A 26,141-nucleotide genomic window follows, 5' to 3' on the forward strand; every position below is an offset into this window, starting at 1 on the left:
ATAAGCTAAAAATTTTACCGACATGATGTTTGAAAAGTCTCGTCAAATCTTTGTTGAGAAGAATACGAACACGTTGAGCTTTTTCGTTCAGGAAAAATATCCTCGTATGTGATAAGGCGATCCTGTAGAATTAAATATTTTTCTCAATAACCATTTAAAATACGACCACCGTTTTTCTCTTTGTTTAAATGTTCATACTCAAACTATAATACTAATCGTATTTTATAAATTAAAATATATACCATACATAATATTTGTGACACAAATATTTAAGTGGCTTGATTTATAGTAAAATTATACACAGTCGCAAATTCGTCAAATATTTAAGCACTAGTTACTTAATATACAGAAAATTTTACGCTATTTGTGTAGTACATCAGTAGTAGTGGTTGTTTTTTACCATAAAAATCATAACTTTAGTTTGAAAAGATATTGGTTTTTTGTATTTCAATGAAAAAGTTTAGGTAATTAATATTTCTTCCTATTTGCTATATTTATCGTTTTGTAGAAACATTTGTACATTTAAATGCAAGTAATTCCTAACACTATACCGAAAATGTAAACACTTTATCGTATTATTTATGGTCATAACATCAAACTGTCATGTTTACAATCAAAATATTTTATTTATTTAAGTTTCAAGTATTTTTAATGATTAGTTCTGAATAATAGCATTAACCATTCTAATATCAAAGTAATGTTAGTTAATATTTAAAAGGCCACGTCAGTACAGGCTTAGTAATTTGGTTTAATAACAGTAAATATGGATGTGCAAACGTCTCATTTAGCAGCGGCTTTGATGTCCACGACAAGTGCATACAGCAACAAGCTTTCAACTGTAGATACTGTAGCTGCTCTGTCTAACAGTGGTAACGAGGAAATAAAAAATGACAAACCCCCTGAACCTAACAAAGAAGCTTGCGAAGAAGAGAAAGAAGAGACTGGTAGCGGAGATGAATTTTCGGACGAGGTAAGTATTGCAAGTAAAGTGGTTATAGATATTAAATAGTTTATTAATGTTTTACGAAAATGGCAAATCCAGATAATTTTTACGATTTATGATAAATTTTATCATAGATTTTGCTTTTGCTCTGTCATTTGTTTAAAGAACCTCATTTAGTACATAATTTTTAAAAATATTATGTATCTTATATAAAATGTTGACTTTAATGTATTTAAAATGATTATACATAATATCAACGTAATATATTTAATGCCAATTGATATATTTTGTTGCTATCAGACTAATTGTGTTTCAAACTTTAATTTGACTTTTTTAAAACGATAATTAGCACTTGATTGCCCAATTTTTGACTAAATTTTATTTGTTTGATATTCCAATTACAAAAACTATTATTTATATAACAATTTAATTTAAATTTTTTATTGTTTGTGTGTACTAATACTTCAATATATTAGTTTTAATCTTCCTAATGTTAAATGGATAATACTTTAAATTCTAGGAATCAGAAGCTCAGCCCGGCAATAAATCAATGCCTGGAAGAGGTGTTACTTTACAAATGCTTCTGGAAGAAAAGATGTTGGTACCTGGCATAGCTGCAATGACTATAGAATATTTGGTAGGTGTTTTTAATATTGTCATAATATACCACATTCATACACTGAGATGGAATATTTGAATGCAAGTTAAAGCATTGCCTTAAAATGAATAGCACTTTGTTTTAAATATAAAATCCTGGGATGTGAAAGGCAGAGTTACATGGCAAAGTTACTCTGATAGTTGCAAATTGATACTTCATAAATAATTTCTTTTATCATTTTATCTCTTAGTAATTAATTGAAGAGGCATCTATACTGGTTGATGGGTTATAGGCGTTAAAACTTTAAGTGTAAAACTCATTTATCAGCAAAAAACTATTCAGTTTTTATACCTATTTCCAATCATATTTCCTTGTTCATTGTGGAATTTATGAAGTCACCACTCTGAAATTTGTTACATTAATTTAATTTTTTTATAGGAATGCAGTAGGTCTATAACTTTGGCATTGTAGTCTGCATAGGCAAAAATTAAACAAGACAAACAATTAAATTTTATATATTGTAATATGGATTTTGAAAAAAAATTGTTAAAATATTGTCCTGACATTATTTATACCATACATTAATTGAGAGTAAATTAGCTCTTAAAATTTTTCATATATAATGAGTCACCTAGTATATAGCATTTTTATGATAAAATCTAAAACTAATGTTGCATAATGTGCAATGATGTTTTTTTTAAATTATATGTTGTTATATAAATAATATTTTTTTCCTAATTTAAATTAAATTGGTTACTCAGCTGAAAAAGGGATATAAAAGAATGTATTACACCTCCTTGCATCTTACATATATTTTCAGGGACAAAAATTTGTAGGAGATTTGCAACCAGATGGAAAAATAAAATCCCATGAAACTGAAACAATTTTTTGTTCGCCTTCTGCTTGGGCAATACATTGTAAACGGATTATTAATCCAGATAAGAGATCAGGATGTGGTTGGGCATCTGTGAAGTATAGAGGAAAGAAATTGGATACTATAAAAGCTACATACCTTCGCCGAAAGCAACTGCAGAGAGAAAATAGGCATTCTGATGGTATATACTTCAATTTCAATTTTTATTTCTGAGATAATTAAAATGTATCTTTTATAAGATAATATACCTTTATGGATTTGGATAACTTTACGGATTTGCTTCACCTTTAGGAAAAATGATATTTTTACAATTTACAGAGAATCTGAAAGACTGTTTTCCTTAATTTTTAACATTTGCAGATGAAAGTGAAATGGAAGTTGAGAGCCCTCAAGAGCCTCCACCACAAAGAATTGTCATGAAACACAACACTGTTCCAAATAGAATGATGCAACAGTAATATGTTTTACTTATTTTTGTTTTACTATTTATACAAAATAACATATTTAACTGGTATTTTTTTATTACAGTGATGCAAACATGTTAATAGAGGCTGTGTCTTTTTCAACAGCAGGCAAAGTGCAACCATTCTTGGTGTCAGTGTCATCAAATGCTTCTCTTGTTCTGGATCTTCATTGTCATTTGAAAAAAGAGGAAGTTCATGGTTATTTAGCTGGAAATTGGGATTTGAACAGTCATAGTATGTTTTTATTTAAAAATATGTAAAATATGACTTTTAGTAACAATTAACTCTTTTGCATGTCTTGTTAAAGTTGTTGAAAAATGTTGGATTCAAATCACTTCCAATAAGATGTTTAGGAGAATTGATTATAATGCATTGTTTGGACCTGGTAAATAAGTAGAAATTCAGTAAAAAAACTAATACTTTTTGTCTTTTCAGCCGTAATGATTACTCATACATTTCCTTGTTTAAAAAGTAAAAACGATACAAGACCTAAAGTGTTGGTGGAAATTGAAATTCAGATGGAAATGGAAAGACTCGGACTAACATTGCTTGGATGGTACCATTCTCACCCTACAAATCCTGCTATGCCTAGCTTAAGAGACTGTGACAATCAACTTGAATACCAAATTAAAATGCGAGGTCCATCTGAAATATCCTATGTACCTTGCATTGGTGTTATATGTTGTAAGTGTAAGAAAAAGTATTGTGAACAATATTGTCGTTGTTTTATATAAACAATGTTGAATAATTGTATAATGTTTTTGCAGCTCCCTATAACCCTGAGAGTCCAGTTTTGGAATCTTCATTAACATTTTTTTGGGTAATGCCTCCGCCTGAACAGAGACCTACAGAATATCCACGGCCATTATTTCTCCAATATAATATGATCCATGACAGTCATTTATCGCCACACGCGATGGAGCAGATAAAAAAAACTATAAAGTATTATTTTAATTATGCAGATGAAACATTTGTTAATTTCAAAGAGAATTATAAACCAGACATTACATTTTTGGATAAGTTGAAGTGTACTTTGACTCCTAAGTTTCCACGAGAGCAAAGTGATGGCCTCTTATGGCATTTCATTCGTGATGAATTAGGTTGTTCTTCTGAACAAGATGAGAAAATAGATTTGGATGCTCTTTTAGCTGTTCCCCAACCAATACCACCTCCAAAAACTACTCAACCTACATCAATACCTAATTTTCCTTCCGTTAGTACATTACAGCAGATGGTAAGCCGGCCAGCTGGCGTTCCTCCTATAAACGTATCATCAGGTATTGGATCACTTTCGCCACATAAATTTGAAGCTCCTCAATTGAATATACCAGTATTACCTACCTCAACCAAAACTTCTAAGTCAAATACCTCGTCATTATCGTCTGCATATCCTACAGGATTAGATATGTTGACAAGTATGGCTTTAGGATTGGGATCAGCAAATATGGCCATGCCTCTAGGTGCTAGTAGTTTAGAAAGTTTAGCTGCAGCTAATAGTATGTTATCAGGGCTTACACCCGGTATGTCTTCTAATTTGGCAGCAAGTCTGTCGTCCAATAAATTATCAGATCCGCCATCATATGCTGCATCCTTACAAAATTTAACAAGCATGGGAGGCTATGAAAAAACTTCTACTAGTACATCAACTAGCAATACCAACTCATCAGCACCAATTCCTGCTAGTATTGCTTCTAATCTTATGATGAGCTCAGCTGATATTGCCAATGCATTGTTTTCTGCAAGTAAATACTCCAGTGCTGGTATACTTGGAATTCCAGATCCTATGTCCAAATCTACATTAGCAGCTAATAACATGTTCCTATCACCTTCCTTACTTAAAATGCAAGAATCTCTCTTAAAACCTCTCTCAAATAGTAGTCCAATTTCATCTAAAGTTGGTCTAGATCAAAATATGTTAATGAAGTCTCCTCATGATTTGCTTAAGAGCAGTAAAGATTATCTACCGCCAGACTTTGGCAATATTGGTAAAGGAAAAATGGAGACTCCTATGGATACAGGAAAACATGTTGAAAGCAGCTCAACAAAATTAGATGCTTCTAAACCTATTCCTCTATCATCAGAAAATCAAGCAACCGACTTCACTATGCCACCCCGAGTTAGTGGGGAGTCATTTTTGAACCAAATGTTGGAACTTACAAAGAAGACTACTATGCCTGATTACATGGCTGACTATAACCAACCATTAAAGCTAACGGAAGAAGAAGGGCAGACTGCAGCACATTCAAGTCATCCTTACTCAAGTACTTCTAGTATTGTGGATACAATAGCTCAAGTGGCCATGGGAAATTATTCTAAAATGGATGATGTAATGGACTATTCAAAAGGACAAGATTATAGTAACAACAAAAACGCCGCAAATGAAAGTGATAAAGTTTAGGTCGTCTACAAAATAATTATAACTTTTTAATTAATTCAATATTTATTTTTACGTCTTACTTATGTTAGTGCTGATTATGCAGACTTTTTAACAGACTGAAAGTATAAGTTTATAAAAAAAATGGTGTATTTTGATCTCGTGATTCAACATAAATTAATTGTATTTTTGGTGAAATAAATCTGAAATATCAATAATGGTAATGACTATTATCTCAAAAAACTGTTTAATTATTTATAGTACACTTTTTGTGTAATCAGTGTTTTATTTAAAATTATTTAATGCATGTACTGGTTAAGTGTTTGTTATAATGTGACCTTAGTAGCATTAGGTGTATTTAACTTCGTGTTTTTGACTATAAACAGTCCTGTCCAGTTAAACTAAGAGTATCCTTATTTTTTTTTAAGTAAGAAATAATTTGAACAGATTTTGTGTCCAAAGGCACTGTATTCAAAATTGAATATTTTCTATTATATTTATTGAACTTTGGTTTAGCAATGTATTCATATTTTTTTACAAGCTTTTGAATTTTATTTATTAATATATAAATGGACTTATTAAGTACATTTCTAGTATGAACGTTTGTCTTCACGAATATATAATTTGATAATCAGTATTTGGTTTTTATTTTTTTCTTTCCATGAATGTATTTCCATACGGTTTTTGCTCAATTTTGACTTTTCTTATGACTCTATAATAAATATATTTTTTATTAACATGTATCAATTTGAGATTGATCATCATCTTCATCTCAGCCGATAGACTGTAAGTCATAGGTCTCTCTGTAAGATTGTTGCAATGACCAGTCTTACTATGTCCACATCAAGCGACTTCTGCGACGTTAACAATGAATTGTCAATCACATGATATTAGAAGCCTCTAAATGAAATAGTGAAGTTTTTCACAGTCATGATAAATCATACAACAATATTACAACAGTTATTGCTATAAGAAAGCGAATTTAATTAGTTTGAGCGCCTAAGGTTACATGGATACTTTGATTTTGTGGTACTTTTATTTAAATGACTCGTTTAAACATTTCGTGTTTCCACGATGAGAATAATCGACGTTTGGAATTTTGCCAAATATTTCAACTTATACCAAAAGTGTGCATGCTTTAAACTAGGTCGTTTTTTCACTGGAAGGCATAGGTTTCACCCAAAAATATCTATGGGGAGATAAACAATAATCGCGACGCTTGGCAGGCATGTTGGCGTTGGCAGTATGGTATACAGAATATGTAGCTGGCTATCCTCTGGAAACTTGTTTGCGAGCATAATTAATGCACATAGTGTGAAGTACATAACAGTATCCCGGGAATCGAACGCACAACCTGCGATCGTAAGTCCCAGTTCTGCACCACTGGGCTATCATTGCTCGACTAAAACTAATTTATTTCTTAATTATCGTTACCATCTCCGTCCGTCTCGCTGTAAAGAAGAAATATGATTGATAAAGATTAGCTGGAATTAGAAAATTACTTTATAAATTTTGCGCTTCATTTGCTCATTGAAAATCAATTGCGGAGTCAATTCTTTCTAAGCATGGTTCTCAAGATAAACTCGTTTATTAACTCTATACTTATACGAATGCCTAAAATTTCAAAAAATATAGGTTACTAAATTAGGTGAGTTCTGTATGTAGGAAAACCACTTAGAGTTACCTAAAATTAGATATGAAATTTGTTATTTTTCTATTGTAATTAAGTGTAAACACTAGGCCCCCCGCTAGGCGGACCGGCGTAATAAAAATTATGGGAGCCGTTAGATGCGGGTAGCACAAAATCGCTCAAAGATCGCTACAATGAGAACTGGTAGACGCGGCGTGCACAGGTCGACTATTAGGTAAACCGATGACAAATAAGGTTACGGGGAGTCGCTGGATGCGGGCAGTGCAAAACCAGTCATTGTGCTAAACTTTGGGAATAAGTATATTGTTGCAAATAATATTATAATGACAGAAATATAAACACAATATAACAGACAGCTGATTTTAGAGCAAGTGCCGATTGTTGTGATAGGTGCGTTTTTTATAGTTACATCCAACTTACATTTTTTTAATATTAATGTCATACAGCCTGATGTTTTGTGTAGAATGAAAAACGTATCATCTAATGTGCTATTCTAGTTTTGGACCTTCTTACATACTGTAACACATTAATTCTTATGCATTCAGGCCTTGGCGGTAGAAATTCGCGCAATGCTGGCCACTTTTTGCATAAGCAACACCACGAGTAAACGTTATAAGTGGACTTATTATTACCTCAGCCAATCTGTGCTTTAATACCTTCTTTAATAAAGCTTACTTTTATATTTTCATAGATGTAATGTACAGAAGAGAGAGTTATGACATTAGTTATAAGACATTAAAAAAAGAATTCAACATATTTTCTTAGTTGTCTATTTGGATTACTTCTATTTTTCCCGCCGTTTAAACAAATTGCAGGTGCACGAACATAGTGCGGATTGATGAGTTTTTTCACCTGGTATATCAGACATTAGTGCCGTTTTCTTCACGACTTATTTCTTTATAGTTAAGTGTCAACAATGTGTAACTGCAATAAAAGAAGATAGATGCAGTTAGCAATCAATATAATTGCGTTCTTGTGTTAGAAGTGAGAATAGTCTTGCGAGTAATTGTTAGAAATATGTATATTTGTTTTTCATGTCAGTGCTATAAAAATTACTAAAAAGTAAGAGTCTAACAATATCTACCGTACAAATATTAGCCCATGAGCTGCGACCGACGGTGTGCTAGCATCGCTGCGGCATAAGACAGCGCATTTTGAGTAACGCCGCCACAAAGGATGCTGTGTTTTTTGCTACACCGCGAGGATGTTGGAACCTTTTATGATAGTAATATGGTAAAGGATTGCATTAATGATGGAATAAGCATGTCGAGCAGAGAGCCCTTGCTTTCCTGTCACCTCCCATTCACGGTCACTCGTCTCGGCGAACGAAGAGATCCTCCTCAATAGGACTCCACCTGAGCGTGAAAACCACCTTACTAACAAAGTCACAATCTCCCTCTTCAGCCGTCCTATCCCTTGAGAAAACTAGGTCAAATTACTTTGGATTCAGTTTGACTTCAAGGTCTACCGTACTCGGAAAGCGTTACCCACTCATATATAAACCTAGTAAGCAATCTTTTCGATATAAAGTCCGTCTTTACACAGCTTGCGTTAAACTAATTTCCAATCACCAACTTAGCATCGTTCACATAGGAAACTGCACGTGCTTCCACCAAGATCATAGATACTTGGGCTACATTACAACGCACCACATAACGAGTGCGCTGCACAAAAGTTGGGCATCATACTTACCATAATCCCTATCGCAACCGGAAACGTTTGCTTTCACTACCCGTTGCCGTGATCACACCTGGGGAAGGCGATAGTAGGGTTAATCTGTCTTCCCCTTCGATCACCGAGTAGAATTCGCTGTTATCTCTAGTTATAATTTAACTTCAACTCTACGCGACTACAATTCCAAATACTTACACGGGTTTAATTCTTCATGCATGTGACGTAAATAGTAATCTGGCGCAATTTTTTTTGATAAATTCGCGGATTAGTTTGTTCCGCGAACTCACTCCCCGTGAAGCCATAAGAGCAGCATAGTCTAACAGCACTTCACCCGAAACCATATATAACTATGAGCATACTATATGAAACAGCTTTTCGGCTTACTTCACAAGAGTAGTTTTCCACACTTTGGTGTACATCGATATTTTAGTAACTTAATTAAAAGATGTAGAACGTATTCTTGTTTAAATATCGAGTTAAAAACAAGTACTTGTAAGGGATCAGCATTATAATAGCGAAATAACCCTTTTCTTACATACCAACTTTCCATCAAAGTTGATTTTCAAGAGTGTAATGTGATTAATGTAGAGATAAAATCGCTTCTCTAGAACGTTTTCCAATCAAAGGCCTCATGCCTGATAAATTTTAATCCACACTTGATAAGAAAATGACGTTTACTGATAATATATAATTAAATTTATCAGGTAATTCAATAAATAGTATTGTGTGATCGATTGTGCATTGTTTTCGTGTTGAGCAAAAGCGAAGATTTTGTTGGTGGCGTGTACTGAAGTGTCATGTAAATTAAGCGTACCCATGTAAGAATCTCCAATAAAAACATATAATCATACCTTACTCTGAAACTCTAGTAGATAAATATTTCATATTGTGTATTGTGCCTGTGTCCATTTGAAAAGATTTTCCCTTTATCATTGTATCCATTAATGGATTTAAATTTAATAATAGTGGTCTTGGTTTGAACAGCGACAAATAAGCAATTAAAAGGACTGAATTTACGATCTGGGCAAAATACCACTATAAATTTTTTCAACGTATTTCCATGTGTATCGTATTTCAAAAAAATATTATCTAATAATGTTATTTTTGTTTAATGATAAGTAACAGTAAATGAGGATGTTGTTTATAAAAGCCTGTAATATATCTAAATTAATTACACATCTCTTGGCGTAAAATTAAATGAATGAAATGGCGAAAAATGTTATGAATTGAGTTTGTTGGAATAATTCACTCACGGTAAGAAAAGTTGTAAGTTTATTAAATGTAGTCTATTTGTTTCAGAGCTATAGGTAATGGCAACAACCCCGGGGTTCAAAGACCTTGAAGAAGACAGTGATCAATCAGATTCAGAATTTCAGCCACTTTACGATGATACAGATGAATTAGAGTATGTTTCGATTCTATTACTTAAATTATAATGGAATTAGTTTTATATATATATCAGTCACTAAAACTGTATATTTATTTACTTTAGAAATTTTTAGAATGAGGCTTCTGGTATTTATCATTAACTGATAAAAGCCCTTGAAAAACAGCATTACTCATTACAAGATAACATTCTTTTGCCATTAACATTGTTTAATAAAGGAATTAATGGAACTATGTCAACTTTTTGTTTTTACTTTTAATAAAACTACTTGCCTCTTGGTCATTGTCATTTACACACGGTTCTCCTAAAGTACCGTAAAGTAAAGTATACTTTAAAAGTAGTTATTTAGAGACTAGTTTAAAAAGTAGTTAGTTAACGATTTTATGCGCGTAAAATTTTTGTAATTTCAAAATAGCGTTCAAATCTCCCGAGTCCGGCGGTAGAGGTCTGAGATTTACAACCGTAGGGCGAGAGTACGAGTCTCGGAAGGAAAACTTGTAAAATTCTCACTTTGTGCATTAATTATATCGGATTGCCGCTGCTAACAAGTTTCCAGAAGATGAGTAGCAGCGTCCTTTTCGTACCATTATATCACACTGTAATCGTCAACCGGCCTGCTAAGGGTAGCGAATATTGTAATATATCCTCCATAGATATCTTTGGGAAAGGTCTATTATGCCTTGCAGTCTTAAAAAAGGAAAAAACAGTTGAAATTTCTAGCGATGAGCGATTTTTAGCATACAATTACATTTAAAGTATAAATTTTCTAATATTAATTGATTTATTAATAATTTAATAATATTAAATTTATTTTAATATAAATAGGTTAGTTAAAAACATGAACAAACTGTTCATGTCTTTAATACACTGTACCTTGGAACTTTTTAATCCATAAAAAGAAGGCTCTTCTTATTCTTCCTTTTTTAGTTACTATAAACCTACATAGAGAATAGCTGCTTTATATACTTTCAATATATCTCTCCTACAATTGGGAGATTAGCTTGGTCTCAAGGAAACTAAAATAATTATTAATAAACAAATGTATGAATGAATTCGTTATCACTCCTTTTTGTCTTGTTTTAAACAGTCAAAGAACAGCGCAAGAAACAAAAGGATGGAATTTATTCCGAGAGATACCTGTAAAGAAGGAGAGCGGGTCTATGGCATCTACAGAATGGATCGACACGAGCATGAAGATTTTCAAGGTTTTAGCGTACGTTCTTACTTTTGGAGTAGTATTGGGCTCAGCCGTCGTAGCTAAAGGGACCTTGTTATTTATAACATCACAATTAAAAAAAGGACGCTATGTTAGTCATTGCAATAGAGCTTTAGGTACGTATTTTAAAAATTAATTAGACTTTTTCCATTGTACATTTTTATAACTTTTTAATATTTTCTGTAGCTTTAGACAAGCAGTTTTTAGCAGTCCTTCCTTTGGAAGAACGAGTGACGTGGCTATGGGCGACATTGATCGTTTTCGCGGTACCGGAGATAGGAATGTTTTTCCGATCTTTAAGGATATGCTTTTTTAAAACTGCCAAAAAACCAAGTAAATGGCAGTTTGTCATCGTACGTACTAATTCTATAGGTTATTTGTGTTAAATATATTTAGTTTTTCGAATAAAACTGTCGTGTCATAACTTAAATTTGCTATTCTATGAAGTACTTGTAACAACATTTGTTCGATAAAAACTGTACATAAAATATTTTCTTTTTAGGCATTCTTAGTCGAAACATTACATACTGCAGGTGTCGCAATGTTAATTCTAATTATATTGCCGGATTTAGATGTTGTGAAAGGGGCTATGTTACTAAATTCAATGTGTTTCGTTCCTGGTTTACTTAATGCCTTAACTAGAGACAGTACAGAAAGCCGGTACGTAATAAAAATTATCCTCGACGTATTTGCAATATCAGCACAAGCGACTGCTTTTGTTGTTTGGCCGCTTCTAGACGGGACTCCGTCATTGTGGACAATACCTGTCACTTGTATATTCGTATCACTTGGATGGTGGGAGAACTTTATCGATACTCCAGAAAGACATACGTACGGTATGTAATATATGTATCCTTTACTTATTTTCGATTGTATTAAATTAATAAAATAATGTAAATAAACAACGTACATAATGTAAATAAATACACAATTAACGAAACCATAAAGTTATATTATCACGAAAATTGCACATGATTTTAGGGGAAAACTTTGAATAAATATAGACATTAGGAATATTTAACGTTTTCGTTATCGAATTTTAATCTTAGTGGAATTTACTATTTTTTTTTTCGACGGGAGATCGATTAATGTTTTCATGGATTTTGTGTTTAAGCATGCTCTTAAAACATTGGTTGTTTATGTTATACTTGGACATGTGAGGATACCGTTAATAAAGTTCAAATGTTACCAATTCTATTTTAGTTTTATAATTTTAATAACGGCTGAAATACAAATGTCTTAGTCATTTTTTTTCTTAATCAATGAAGTTCTATAATTTTCTTTTCATTTTTTGGAAAACGAAAGAAAGTAGTAAATTGTACGTAATTTATAAATATAGTCGAATATATATAGTTAAAACAATAGTTATTACTTTATAATGACGTAGATCATCATAGATCATTGATGTAGATTTAACTTTACAGTTTCTTTCTACTTGTGCGAATTAAAAATGGCACTCAAAAAAACGAGATATTACACGCAAAGAACTCTTTCGCTGTGGAAGATTTGCATTTTTATGGTGTGTATTGTAATATCATTGGAGGTTCAAAATGATAATCCCTTCTCCATTTTTACTCTTGTTAATACGGCTTTCAACGAGCGCAACTACAGTGTCTATGAGGTAAGAAAATAATTAAATCATTGTAAATGATTTCTCAATATAATTATTATAAGAATAGGTACGACGAGTACTCTAAATAAGGATAGAGTTATAATTATTGATTTGACTATAACTCTGAGAAATGTTAACTGGTTATCTGCAAAAATAAAATCATGAGGGCAACAAATAAATTATAATTTAGGTAACTGAATCGAACTGTTATAACGTACTGCCTATTATTTATAACAGTGAAGGTGTGTGTATAGGACAGGCCAATTTTATAGAAACTAAAATCAGATCGTGCACCATTATAGTTGAGTCCACAAACTCAGAGGGGTTTTTTGGTGCTTTATGCTTAATACATTTGTAAAACAATTGATACTCAAGGTTTACTATTATAAAATTACCTTCACACTGTTATAATATTTTTAATTAACTTCTTAAATTTATTACTTGATAAGAGACATTACACATTATCACCACGTCTAGGTTTGCTTTGTAAATACCATGCTCTAGAAAATTAATTTAAAATAAAATCAGTGAGGTGTGGGAATTGGTTATTTGTGCTAAAAGTATTTCTTTCACTGAACTAAGAATTTTTCATTCACAATAATTAATAACAAAATGTATATTTTCTATAAATTCAATAAATTTATTTAACGAACATTTTTTAGCTCCAAGTTGTAATTCAAGACGTATACGACGGGAGATTACACTTTAACATAACAGAAGCCGCATTCATTTTGCCCGTGACGTGGACATCATCATTGTGGGTGGCGTTAATCCAAGTAGCGGCCGCTTATATTTGTTTCATAAGCGCAAAATTCGCTTGCAAGATTTTGATACAAAATGTCAGCTTCACCTTTGCGCTGAGTCTCGTCGGACCGGTTCTAGTAAATCTTCTCATCGTTTTCTGTGGAATGAGAAATGCGGATCCTTGCGCGTTTCACGGCACCATACCGGATTATTTGTTCTTTGAGATTCCTCCAGGTAGAATTAAATGTTTGTTATACAGGTCAATATCTGAATTAAAATAATAATTATTGTATTTCTGTTTAACCTAACGTTCTTTTTATGATAAATTAGTTCAATGAACTTTACCGTTGCAACTATTTATCGAATTTTAAAATTGATTGGTGGTATTCATATATCTAATTTAGATCTGATTTGCAACTTGACATAGGCATTTTTTCTTGATTATTACTTACATTAACACGAGTAGATTAATGTCAAATGTATTTATTAATTTAAGCTCAATAAAAATCTTTATATTGAACAATAAATAATAATAAAACAATTAAATTTGTGAACTCGTAAAGATTAAGAATGAAAATAGATGATATTTTTTCAGTATATTTCCTTAAGGAATACCTCGGTAATGAAATGGCTTGGATTTGGCTGTTATGGTTGGCATCTCAGGCATGGATAACTATGCACACTTGGATGCCTCGTTGCGAACGTCTCGCAGCCACAGATAAGCTATTCTCTAAACCATGGTATCTCGGACCTCTTATTGACCAATCGTTGTTATTAAATCGTACAAAAGACGACGAAAAAGATATCCAAATAGAGGTAAATAACTTTGGTTTCTCTATGTGTGTTTAGAGAGGTGCATGGATATTTGTAAGCTTACGCATGTTTCGTTAAAATGTTTGTGTGTGTAAGCCGCTAATCAGCTAGAGTTTCCTTAAACGGGCGTGGATTTTATTTCTAACTTTTTATGAGAAGCTTAGCCTCCTTTTTGGAATATAATTAATTGATTATATTTGTAGTATAACTTTTGCCTAACTTTAACATATGTCATATATGTTTTATTGTCATATATCAACTACATATTTATAGAAATGAAGATTCCTAATCTTAAATAAAGATTTTTCTTATATCAAAATAAAAGTTAAAAAATGTAATTTAGAAGTATAAGGTTTAATCCATCAATGGGTCTATAACGGACAGGATCGTAGAACTGAAGAATATGTTAGAATTTTTGGGTTCCAGTTCTTAAAACATTATGTTCCATTTGCATTGTAGGCTTTACAAGATTTAGAAGAGGAAGACGATTGTTCTCGAGCAAGCTCTAACCTTATAGCGAAAGATATAAAGGCTTCCGACAGTATAACACGGTATGGAATATCATATTATTAACGTAATAGTTGCATTTTGCGTGAGTAAAACTACGAATTAATGCGTTATTAACTGTTGATTTCAATGTATTTTTTTCGAATTCATTTACAGCTGTAGTTGTTATTTTATAGGAGTCACTTAGCAGTATTTTGTCCTGTAAATAAAAAAAAACGAGAACTATTAATTTACATTAGTGCGGTTTTTACTCATGCATCAAAATCTTTTCAATATCGCATGGTTATCATATCTAAATTAAATCTCGGATCGTTCATAATATATTTTAATCGATTGCGAAGATAAAGGCAAAAAATATGATATGAAATTTGTAAATGTAATGAATATTTCGCGGTAAAAATGTATTTCAGGATTTAATGCCTTGTGTATATAAGAAAATTTTTGCCTTTAGTAGATTAAGAATTAAATTCTAATTATTTACAGAATATATGTTTGTGCTACCATGTGGCACGAAACGAAGGATGAGATGATGGAGTTCTTGAAGTCTATTTTCCGCCTTGATGAAGACCAGAGCGCGCGCCGAGTTGCTCAAAAGTATTTAGGGATTGTAGACCCAGATTATTATGAATTAGAATGTAAGTTTGTATTTCATCTAACGTCTGTCTGTTATGTTTACTGAAGGTCGTTGTAGTATAATATAATCTTAATATTTTATTCAATACTAGAAATCTCGACAGACATGTACGGCCAGCTGTTATTAGTTTGTCTCATTGCAATATAAATACTTGTAAAATATTTCAGAGTGACCACTTTATTTATTGTTTAAGCGTGAAGATAATAAATTAATTTTATTATTGGTTAATACTGACCAATGCAAATTTATTTCGTCGCATAACATCTAATCGATAGTATAAATTTGCAGAAAAACTATCGAAAGCGCAAAATTAAGAAATTTTAAACTTGCGAAGTTTATACTTAACTGTGAAATGAGCAAAGTGTCAATGATCATTATAATTTTTGAAATGAAACATTTCAAGATTGTATGCAATTTTCTATTTTTTTCTTTATATATCCTCCTTAAATGTAATTTTTAAAAAAAGATGAAAGAAATTGCTACAGATATTCTCAAACTATATCGTTATTAGGAGAGATAGGTACTAATAACATAGACGTGTTATTTTTTCTTGAAAGCTTTTTATAGCCTAAGTACAGCATCGTTAGATTGATAAATTTTTGAACATATAATTATAAGATTCGTTTTTGCACATCCTTTTCTTTCATGACCTATGAGCGTTATGTTTTTATAAAACCCGGGACCTACGATTGTAAGCGACGGTTCTTCACCGCCTAGCTGCCTCTCTATGTTGATGACGTTTAAATCGGCTTAAGGTTTTTAATTTCGCATACCGATATTTTTCGCGAAAACAAAAGTACTAAATTTTAACGACACAAACTAATTATTTATATTAATTTATAAATAGTTATTTTTAAAAATGAAATAAGATATTTATAACCAGGTCACATATTTATGGACGACGCGTTCGAAGTATCAGATCACTGCGCAGAAGATTCTCAAGTGAATCGATTCGTAAAATGTTTAGTGGATACAATAGACGAAGCTGCATCAGAAGTGCATTTGACTAATGTGAGGTTGAGACCACCTAAGAAGTACCCAACACCTTACGGTGGTAAATTAGTTTGGAATTTGCCTGGAAAGAACAAAATGATTTGCCACTTGAAAGACAAGTCTAAGATAAGGCATAGAAAACGATGGTCTCAGGTAAATATTTATTAACAGTGTAATTATATTATTAATGAATACGGCAATATTTTTTGCGTAGTACATATATGTATGGCTTAATGTATAAATCGTGTAAAAGTACATACTATTAATGTTTTAGGTTATGTACATGTATTATTTCCTAGGCCACCGATTAATGGATTTACCGTTGTCCGTCGACCGGAAAGAGGTTATAGCGGAAAACACTTACTTGCTAGCTCTAGATGGAGATATTGATTTTAAACCTAGCGCGGTTACGCTGCTCATAGATCTAATGAAGAAAGATAAAAACTTGGGCGCTGCGTGTGGACGTATTCATCCCGTGGGATCGGGTAAATGTTTAATCTTATACAAATATATTTATACACATATTAATAAGTAAAGTATTACTTATATTTATTTGCATACATAAATAATATTTATACAAGAAATAATAATTATTAAGTAAGTGTACATTAAAATTAAAACATTAATTTTACTGAAGAAATTTAATGTTAACTGTGTTAATAATCAAGACAATTTGGACAATCTGGTTAAGGTCGCAGTGAATCATTGGATAAGGGAGCGCAAGACCTGTCTTCGTGGCGACCTTAGAGGGAGGCCTATCCCGGGCTGATATGATGATGATGAATCAAGTAACAGTTATTTATTTTTTATTTGCTTAATCGATGTTTTGTAGGTTTTATGGCATGGTACCAGATGTTCGAGTACGCTATTGGGCATTGGTTGCAAAAAGCTACAGAACACATGATCGGTTGCGTTCTCTGTAGTCCGGGATGTTTCTCACTGTTCAGAGGAAAAGCTTTGATGGATGATAATGTTATGAAGAAGTATACACTCACCTCTAATGAAGCACGGCACTACGTACAGTACGATCAAGGTACAGTTAAACACTATAACGAATAAACTAATTACGAGATAAAAATGGTAAATATCAAAAGGTCGAAGACCCTAACATAACTTTTTTAAAATTTCTTTTATTTTTTTTCTACACTTAAAGTCACCATTTGCTTTATTGAGTAAGACCTAAAAAAACCCTTAAATAGTAGCTGCGCCGATGGCGCTTAGCGTATACCATTTTTAGTTTAGTAGATAACATTAGATGAGTTAACTGGAGGCCCAGGCTGCTGAGTTCTTAGACCACTTAGGCGGATGCTTCAAGAGGTCTATTTAATTTAACCAAAATTTATCCAAGAATAATTGCAGATATCATTAAATTTATGATCTTTGTATGTAATTTTAGGCGAGGATCGATGGCTCTGTACGTTGTTGCTACAACGCGGTTATCGAGTGGAATATTCAGCGGCTTCTGACGCCTACACGCACTGTCCCGAACGTTTTGACGAGTTCTTCAATCAGCGTCGACGTTGGGTGCCTTCTACCATTGCCAACATATTCGATTTACTCGCTGATTCAAAACGCACTGTCGAAGTCAACGATAATATATCCACGCTCTATATTGTATATCAGGTGATTTGCGTAAATAATTTATATAGATTTATTTTACATATGATTTTCTTTTGTTACCAGTGATATATGTTAATATTATTTTTTAAATATCTTTGTGGTTTACTAAAGATAGTGTGAATCGGTAGTAGCTGATTAGTCTCTAAAAAATTGTATAATTTACTGAATTCTGTTTAGATTTTATTTACTTTTTGTCTATATGCTACATATCTACGGTTGTGTATTTGCAAGTGAATATGGGTAATTTTTGAAATTTAAATATCTGTGTAAAGTGTGTAAGCTTGTGTGAAATTCTTGCGGCTTCGTGTCTTCAGATGATTTTTACGAATAAATAACAGAGTGCTTTATCAGAATAGTATGATATTGTTAATAGAGTTTATTTTTATACTTACTTATTTTATATTATTTTTATACAGGTATATTTTAAATGCAAGTTTGTTTGTAGTAGCGAAATAATTGCTTATGTGCTGTTCTAGTAGAGCCATTCGCATTACATATTTAAATGTAATGCGTATGGCTTTGAGGCGAATTAGTCCTTTTCGTTGTTATTTTTAGTTATGAAAATATATTATTTTTGTATAGTTCATACAATCAAAAAATATAACAGTAATATTGTTATTAACATAATATTATATTTTCAGACGCTGCTTATGATGGGTACGATATTAGGTCCTGGAACGATTTTCCTTATGATGGTCGGTGCAATGAACGCCATTACCGGAATTAGCATCATGCATTCACTATTGTTAAACCTCGTGCCTGTGCTTTTATTTATAACCGTTTGCATGACTTGTAAATCTGAACTACAGGTAAGGTTTTTCGTTATAAATTCCGTGAATTATGTACAACTTGTATACAGTTATTGTTGATGGATTAGTAATAAAATAAATTAGTACTAGAGAGTTGATGTTCTTATTGGTTAGTAACAAAGACGCCAAAGTGCGTTAATATGGTGGCATAATTATAAAATAATGACAAAAAATTTAATAACTCCATATCTGCCGATCACACGGGTAATATTCTGATGTTAATCTGTCTTTTAAATAATATTTAGGGCATAGCATAAAAAGAGTTATTCTTATGTTCCTTCTCTTTAAAATGACTATTTTAATGTGTAAATTGTTATTAGCGCACCTTATAAAATGTACAGAGATGACGGTTATTAGTTGTAAGAGTTTTTTCGTTTTCCATAGATCGACTATGACATTTCGCCATTGCATAGGCCAAAACATATGTCGAACTTGCACCGACTAAACATTTAACAAAGTTTCTGGATTGTGGCTCCCAGGAATGTTTTCATACATCCGCACCCTTCTAGTACCGGGAATGTTTTCATATATCCGCAGCGTTACCTGTAGTATTGTGTAAAGATTATGCTTCATACTTCTTATTAGTTATAATAAATATTTCAAGTAACATTCAACGATGATAATTTAAAAGTTTTGACAGTGCGTTACGGTCTTAGTTCGGGGGTTGTCTTCGCCATACGCATACTGTATTTTTCTTATAACCATAGTACTAGTAAAGGCAATTCCTAAGTAAACAGATACGTATATAAACAAAGATTTTTTTTTAAAAAATTGCGTCTAAATACATCTGTAGTTTCATTACTAATAACTGAAATATGACATTACTTAAATACATTGTAATCATCTGCAACGAAGGTAGAGGGTGGGGCCTATGCGAACATAGGCCTCTCTCTTCCCCTAATGCAGAAACAGTGGACGCTTGGTGACTGAATGATGATTATTATTTAAATTTCAGATTATGATTGCCAACGTAATTACGTGTGTATACGCCATGGTGATGATGATTGTTATTGTCGGAATAGCCCTGCAAATAGTAGAAGACGGTTGGTTAGCGCCGTCTAGTATGTTCACCGTTGTGACTTTCGGAATATTTTTCGTTACTGCAGCATTACATCCTCAAGAAATAATTTGTTTGTTATATTTGGGAGTGTATTATATAACTATTCCGAGCATGTACATGTTGCTTATTATTTATTCATTATGCAATCTAAACAACGTCTCATGGGGAACTCGGGAAGTTGCACAGAAGAAAACACTTAAGGTGAGATCTCAAAAATTGATTATTTTATACGATAAATCAAAAACAACGGAGCGAGCCAACGATGCGTCTTCTCTTGTAAACTATAAAGGTTCATTTAATTATTTTTTTTATACACCTATTGCAGTTTAAAAGCATTTCAAAATCGTTCCATTTAGTTTTTCATTCAAAGATTGTTTTATTTATTGTTCTAAGAGATTTGATTTTTTATACAAAATTTAGTTATAGTCAATTTGAAAATGTTAGCGAATAAAAAGTGATTATTTTATTTTCTAATGATGAATTATGCATACAATCAAAAATATTTATTTAAAATTTTAATCGTTGAATGCGATTTGTAATATCTGCATTATGTCTTAAAGGAGCTAGAAATGGAGAAGAGAGCAGCAGAAGAAGTAAAGAAGAAGGTGGATAATCAGAGTATTTTGAAATGGTTCGGTAATAAATCGGAAGAAACGAGTGGATCTTTAGAATTCAGTATTGCTGGCTTATTCAGATGCATGTGTTGCACTAATCCCAAAGATCATAAAGACGATTTACATTTGCTGCAAATTGCCAACTCCATCGAGAAGATTGAAAAACGTTTGGAATCTTTGTACGTGTCAATTTATAATTGTTTATGTTTGTTTACATAATTTAGTAGAGCTTGTAGCCTATATGAATAGGATGTGATTGATCATATTGTTTTGTGTTAAAAAGTATACTACGTGTGTTATACTTGTCGAGTAAGGTGTTTGATTATTGATAACTTTAATATTTAGAGGAGCTCCACCTGAAATGGAATCAACGCCCAGGCGTCGTTCATCTATGCCTTTACGAAGCGACACCTTGTCCATGCTCCCCGAATATGAAGATAGCGAGGATTCAACAGACATACCAAGGGTAAATACAAGTTATTGTGTTATGTCAACTTTATTGTCACCTTATTGTCGTTTTGACTATCATATATAAAAGCACATAAAATGAAAAGCTCTTTCTATATTTAGTGACTATTTTAAAAATATTCAAATACTTGAAAATGCTTATTAAGTGAACATTGCCATACAATTTTATATAACTAATCGTAAGAGTTTGTATTATCAATTGATTTAAAATGTTCATTGTTATGTTTTGGGATTTACATCATTCCTTATAAAAAAGGCTTTGTTTACGGGATTTTTTTGTTTATATATTTTATATTTATGCAACAAAAATTCATCTAAATATGAAGCTTTATAAACGAACTGCCAAAATATTGGTAGATTATATAAACCTTAATTTAATCGAATCGCATTATTATGATTAGGTTATTCTATACTCCAATGAGTGTATGACGTAAATGAATTTTTAATTTATTGTTTTTAATTTTATGTCTTTCTTTTTTTGGGCGCTTTGTATAGGAAGAAAGAGACGACTTAATAAATCCGTATTGGATTGAGGATCCTAATCTACAAAAAGGAGAAGTAGATTTTTTGACGACCGCTGAAACAGAGTTTTGGAAGGACTTAATAGATGCTTATTTACGACCAATTGATGAAAATAAAGAAGAACAGGTATTGTTTAGCCTCGTTTAATATATTTTGTATTATAAATAGCAGAGTTCTCGCTCTACAGACATGTCGCATTGTTAATAAACACATTTAGATATTTTATTGCGTTATCATACCTCTATGATTATTTTAGTTAAATTTATTGTAAGTATACCACGAAAGCAATTGACAAAGCCTAGCGGATTGTAAAATTAAAGTGGCAAGGGGCAGACCGGCGTGTAAAATGAATGTCCGCTTCTAAGACGACAGAAGACATGCAGGTCAATGTAATCGAACGTAGTGAAAATGTATGGGAGAGTCCAATATCCAACTGTGGACCTCCTATTATTGAAATGATTGTGTATATCATCATTAATATCTTTAAAATTAGATTAAAAACATAATGAAAATTGGTACCTATTTATAATTTTATAACTTTTTATTTTCAGGATCGTATTAAAACAGACCTGAAGAACTTGCGTGATACAATGGTTTTCGCATTCGTAATGCTAAACTCTCTATTCGTGCTTGTGATTTTCTTGCTGCAACTCAATCAGGATCAGTTGCATTTCAAATGGCCATTGGGACAAAAAATAGTCATCATTTATGACGACGAGACTAATTTGGTAAGTTGTTATCGGTTAACAATTTCACGTTTTAATTTCTTAATGAATTTGTTTCGGATAATTCTAATTATGCATAGTAAAAATGTGTTTACGAAAAATTTTTAGGTAATTTTAGAACGGGATTATTTGATGTTGGAACCCATCGGTTCTTTATTCTTAATCTTCTTCGGATCCGTAATGCTGATACAATTCGTAGCTATGATACTTCATCGGCTCGGCACTCTCACACATTTATTATCAACTGTTCACCTCAATTGGTACTTCACCAAGAGGGTAAGGATAAATTTTGCACTATTTCTTTTGTTATTTACATCGTAAGGTTATTGTAAAATTACCAACAACAAATTCAAGGCTTGCGAATATAATATTAGCTCAACGGTCAGCAAAACTAAATCACAAACTTCGAAAATAATATTAATGGTAAAAATAATTACAATTGTAGAGTGCATTAAATATTGGATATTTTTACCTATCACCACCTATATATTTTTGAATAGAATCTAAAAAAAGTGTTATTTATTAGTAATTTTAAATTAAGAACAATAGTTGCGTTAAGTTATATTTGCAATTCTTCTCAATTTCGCGGCATTAATCATCCGAACCGGTGGTAGACTCATCTTGACGTCAACAGGAAATGTAGTCCAATAGTTAAATTAAGAATTTTTTAATCCGCATTTGGATAAAAACCTTGTAAAAAATGAATCATATTCTTTTGGAAATACAATTGTAGACAAACCAATACCGGTTTTATGCACGTTTTGAACTCTTTGACCATCTGACCAGTATGACTAGTTTACTGATCAAATTTTCGTTTAAAAGACTGCTCTCTAATGATTTTATTGTAATATGGGAGTCCCGAGATATTTGTTGTGTACATCAGAAGTAAAACTGGGAAATATAACAGTCAATGTTTTTTTTCATGACATTTATACGTACACTCAAAATATATGTAATTTATAACTGTGTACAGTATTATTTGTTCTAAAGTAAGACTAAATTCTTCCAAAAAGAGAAGACTAATTTCTTCCAAAGAATAAAACACAAGGCTGATTTAATGGTGTTCTTATTCTAACTCATTTTTTCATTTGTAAAGGCCGTCTTCATCTCGAAACGCCTTCACAGAATTGATGCCAAGTTCTTTCCGTGAAATCTTATCCTCAGTTTTTTTTGAGCTGCAGTAGCAGAGTCTAGTTATTGACTCGGCTTTATCAGACCAGCGGGTAGGTGTCGTCCACTTACTCTTTAATCGTTTACTCTCCCTATAACCTGTACTTTGTCAAAATTAGCTGGTTGCCTGCGTGCGATATTCCAAAATAACTTAAGACTCGTAGGTAAATAATCTGTTGCGGAGAGCACGGTTTTGATCTTGAGTTTATAATTGTGTTAGTACCTGTAAATATTTATATATTTAATACTCAAGTTACACAGAAAATATCAGTTCGACAAGGACAGCCTTCTTTAAGAAACCTGTAATAATATTGGACAAATTTTGCTTGACCTTATTACTATAATCATCTTTATGAAAAATAGTAGACCTACAAAAACTTTAGTCACCAAAATTCGGCAAAGATTCCCTACGTTTGCCCAGCAATAACTTCTATTATAATTTTTGTAAACAGGCCGAGGAAATGACAGAGCAAGCAATTATAGAGAAACAAGCTGTTGAAATAGCAAAAGACCTTCAGAAGTTAAATGTAGACGATTTGGAGAGGCGAGGAGTAGATGAGGCAAACGTATCCCGTCGTAGGACTCTGCACAATCTGGAACGTGCTCGCGATAACAAGCAAAGTGTCATTAACCTGGACGCAAACTTCAAGAGACGGTTAACATTGCTTCAAAACGCTGATCCCGGTAAGCATCAGTAATTCATGTTCGCAAAACATTCATCATTGACAAATCACTGAAGTGATATTTTGTCACATCGTTTTTAAACGGTTGCGAACTTATGTTGCACTATAATTTGTCAAAAGGTACTTATAATATCTTGTAAATTTATTATAATTTTTTCTTCTTTAACGGCTGACTGACGGAACGGAGCCACCAATACCCTCCCCCTGTCTCGCTTATCTATGATGCGGTATAGCGGTTTCGGTAGCATACCTGACTTACATGCTGCCCAAATGATACTGACTGTTGTCTTTAAAAATTTGTGTTTAGAATATTAATTTTTGTTTGAAGATATGATAGCTCGTTTACCTTCGCTGCGCGGTAGCGTGTCGGCGCGACGAGCGACTTTGCGCGCATTGCAGTCTCGTCGGGAGTCTCTAACAGCGGAGCGTCGCCGTTCACAACTTCCGCGAGATTCTAACACCTACTTGTATGATGAACCAAAGACCACGGTACCTATTCCAGTAAAATAGTTGTAACTTTGTTTTAGGAAGAACTTTTACGAAAGAAAATATGTAATTTCTGCCGCAAGGCGTCTAATTTCTGTCGGATTTGTACCGATAGTTAATAACCTATCTAGTAATTTTATTTCACATTGTCATTAACATTATCATTGTAATTAACAGTTTAATTTTTTTTTTCGAATCGCTCCTTGTTTCGTTATAGCTAAAAAATAATCAATTTAAAAAATGTTTATTCTTACAAAAAATAAACACATGTGTACGTTTTCATTCAACAATCAGGCGTACATGTTATATTTGCCTATTTTTATGGTCTGCTGGCTTGCTATCTAAGTCAAGGATTCTTCGTATGTTCGTGAAGCATAGATATTAACTAAATTATTTTTGAAACTTAGAGCTTTCATATTTTTGATAATGATTTAAGATATATAAAACAGCTCTATTCATCAATTTTATTACTTATTAGCTAAAATTAACTAAGTACAAAAGAAGGTAAAGTTAAAATTGACTTTTTTATTTCAGCTGAGTGATCTGGCGGGAAGATCGTCTATGTCGGGCGCTTATATGAACAAAGGTTATGAACCAGCTCTGGACAGCGATGACGATACGCCGTTACCACGACGCAGTACTGTTCGCTTCCGGGATAATTTCAAACCAGAATGAGAAACTATTGGTTTATATTCGCTTATTTGATTCGCTATGTGACCAAAAACTTGATCTCTTTTATTTTCGGTTTGTGCTATAACATTGCTAGCAAATTATTAAAAATAAATATATGTAAATAAAATACACTATCTTGGATAAAATGTAAATGATTTTACTAAATATCAATACATTTAATTTTTCTGAATTATACATTTAATTAATTCAATTCGATTGTCTAAGTCAGTTAATTTTTGAAATATCAGTGTAATTATTAAATATTTTCATTTATTTATGACAACATTTGTAACTAAAATTGTTAACTTTATACTTAGTATTTCATTGAAAAAGATTGATGTCAAGACATTATTGTAAAAAATAAAAATTAAAATAAATTGATACTTTTATTTATGAAATAATACTTAAAATAATTGATATCATTGTTATGTTTTTATTTTGTGTGCAAGATTCTAAGGTTATAAATTTATTGTTATGTAATTATAAAGTATATATTTATTTATTGCAAAAAATATAAAAGCTGTGAAGTCGAATATATACTAATGTTCCTATAGGTAATGGCATGTTTCAAAGAGTAGTTCACATCTTGCCATGTTTATAAATGTGTCTGCGTTTCGTCAGTAGGAAATCTTATGTAAATGACCTAAAAGCTGTGATTTTGTGCGATAAAATCGCAAAGTAAATGTAATCAAGTGTTAAAAAGCTTTTTGCTAATTTCTACAATTTATCCATCATCATCGTTGTTTCAACCGTAGGGCCTTTATCTGGACATAGGCTTCTCCTATATATTTCCTATGTAACGGCCTGAATCTAACTATTTTAACGACC

The 26,141-nt window shown here is 32.1% G+C and overlaps 2 protein-coding genes across 3 annotated transcripts; both read left to right on the plus strand.

Moving 5' to 3' along the window:
* The first annotated feature begins 621 nt into the window (after positions 1 to 621).
* On the plus strand, positions 622 to 5,691 carry LOC137922153 (MPN domain-containing protein CG4751-like). The gene is made up of 7 exons (XM_068765051.1): positions 622 to 970; positions 1,464 to 1,580; positions 2,362 to 2,596; positions 2,776 to 2,869; positions 2,944 to 3,113; positions 3,315 to 3,563; positions 3,647 to 5,691. The coding sequence occupies exons 1-7, from the start codon at positions 764 to 766 to the stop codon at positions 5,275 to 5,277; spliced, it is 2,703 nt and encodes a 900-aa protein (XP_068621152.1). The 5' UTR covers positions 622 to 763; the 3' UTR covers positions 5,278 to 5,691.
* Positions 5,692 to 9,306: 3,615 nt separating this feature from the next.
* Positions 9,307 to 25,599, plus strand: LOC137922055 (chitin synthase chs-2-like). Of its 2 annotated transcripts, none has more exons than XM_068764905.1 (24): positions 9,307 to 9,396; positions 9,878 to 9,983; positions 11,053 to 11,297; positions 11,368 to 11,534; positions 11,684 to 12,017; positions 12,606 to 12,802; positions 13,456 to 13,771; positions 14,133 to 14,353; positions 14,810 to 14,901; positions 15,341 to 15,492; positions 16,375 to 16,637; positions 16,759 to 16,969; positions 17,317 to 17,517; positions 17,881 to 18,107; positions 18,746 to 18,913; positions 19,869 to 20,174; positions 20,534 to 20,766; positions 20,933 to 21,053; positions 21,551 to 21,703; positions 22,129 to 22,305; positions 22,411 to 22,578; positions 23,925 to 24,156; positions 24,484 to 24,644; positions 25,176 to 25,599. In XM_068764905.1, exons 2-24 carry the CDS (start codon positions 9,889 to 9,891, stop codon positions 25,314 to 25,316), a joined length of 4,581 nt encoding a protein of 1,526 aa, XP_068621006.1. In that variant the 5' UTR covers positions 9,307 to 9,396; positions 9,878 to 9,888; the 3' UTR covers positions 25,317 to 25,599. The 2 variants fall into 2 exon arrangements, with proteins under 2 accessions (XP_068621006.1, XP_068621007.1); XM_068764906.1 differs by having other exon boundaries at positions 9,320 to 9,396; positions 9,864 to 9,983.
* The last annotated feature ends 542 nt before the right edge of the window (positions 25,600 to 26,141 follow it).

Source organism: Battus philenor, unplaced genomic scaffold (genome assembly GCF_028537555.1).
Source record: "Battus philenor isolate CCGP_79_NKW_IND1 unplaced genomic scaffold, ilBatPhil1.0.hap1 SCAF_2, whole genome shotgun sequence".
Classification (NCBI taxonomy): Eukaryota; Metazoa; Arthropoda; class Insecta; order Lepidoptera; family Papilionidae; genus Battus; species Battus philenor.

Coding starts and splice junctions, on each gene's coding strand:
- LOC137922055 (XM_068764905.1), top strand. CDS start 9,889: ATGGCAACAACCCCGGGGTTCAAAGACCTTGAAGAAGACAGTGATCAA. Junction 16,638..16,758: donor ATAGAAAACGATGGTCTCAG/GTAAATATTTAT, acceptor TTAATGTTTTAG/GTTATGTACATGTATTATTT. Junction 21,704..22,128: donor ATGAAAATAAAGAAGAACAG/GTATTGTTTAGC, acceptor TTTTATTTTCAG/GATCGTATTAAAACAGACCT.
- LOC137922153 (XM_068765051.1), top strand. CDS start 764: ATGGATGTGCAAACGTCTCATTTAGCAGCGGCTTTGATGTCCACGACA. Junction 971..1,463: donor GAGATGAATTTTCGGACGAG/GTAAGTATTGCA, acceptor TTTAAATTCTAG/GAATCAGAAGCTCAGCCCGG. Junction 1,581..2,361: donor CAATGACTATAGAATATTTG/GTAGGTGTTTTT, acceptor ATATATTTTCAG/GGACAAAAATTTGTAGGAGA.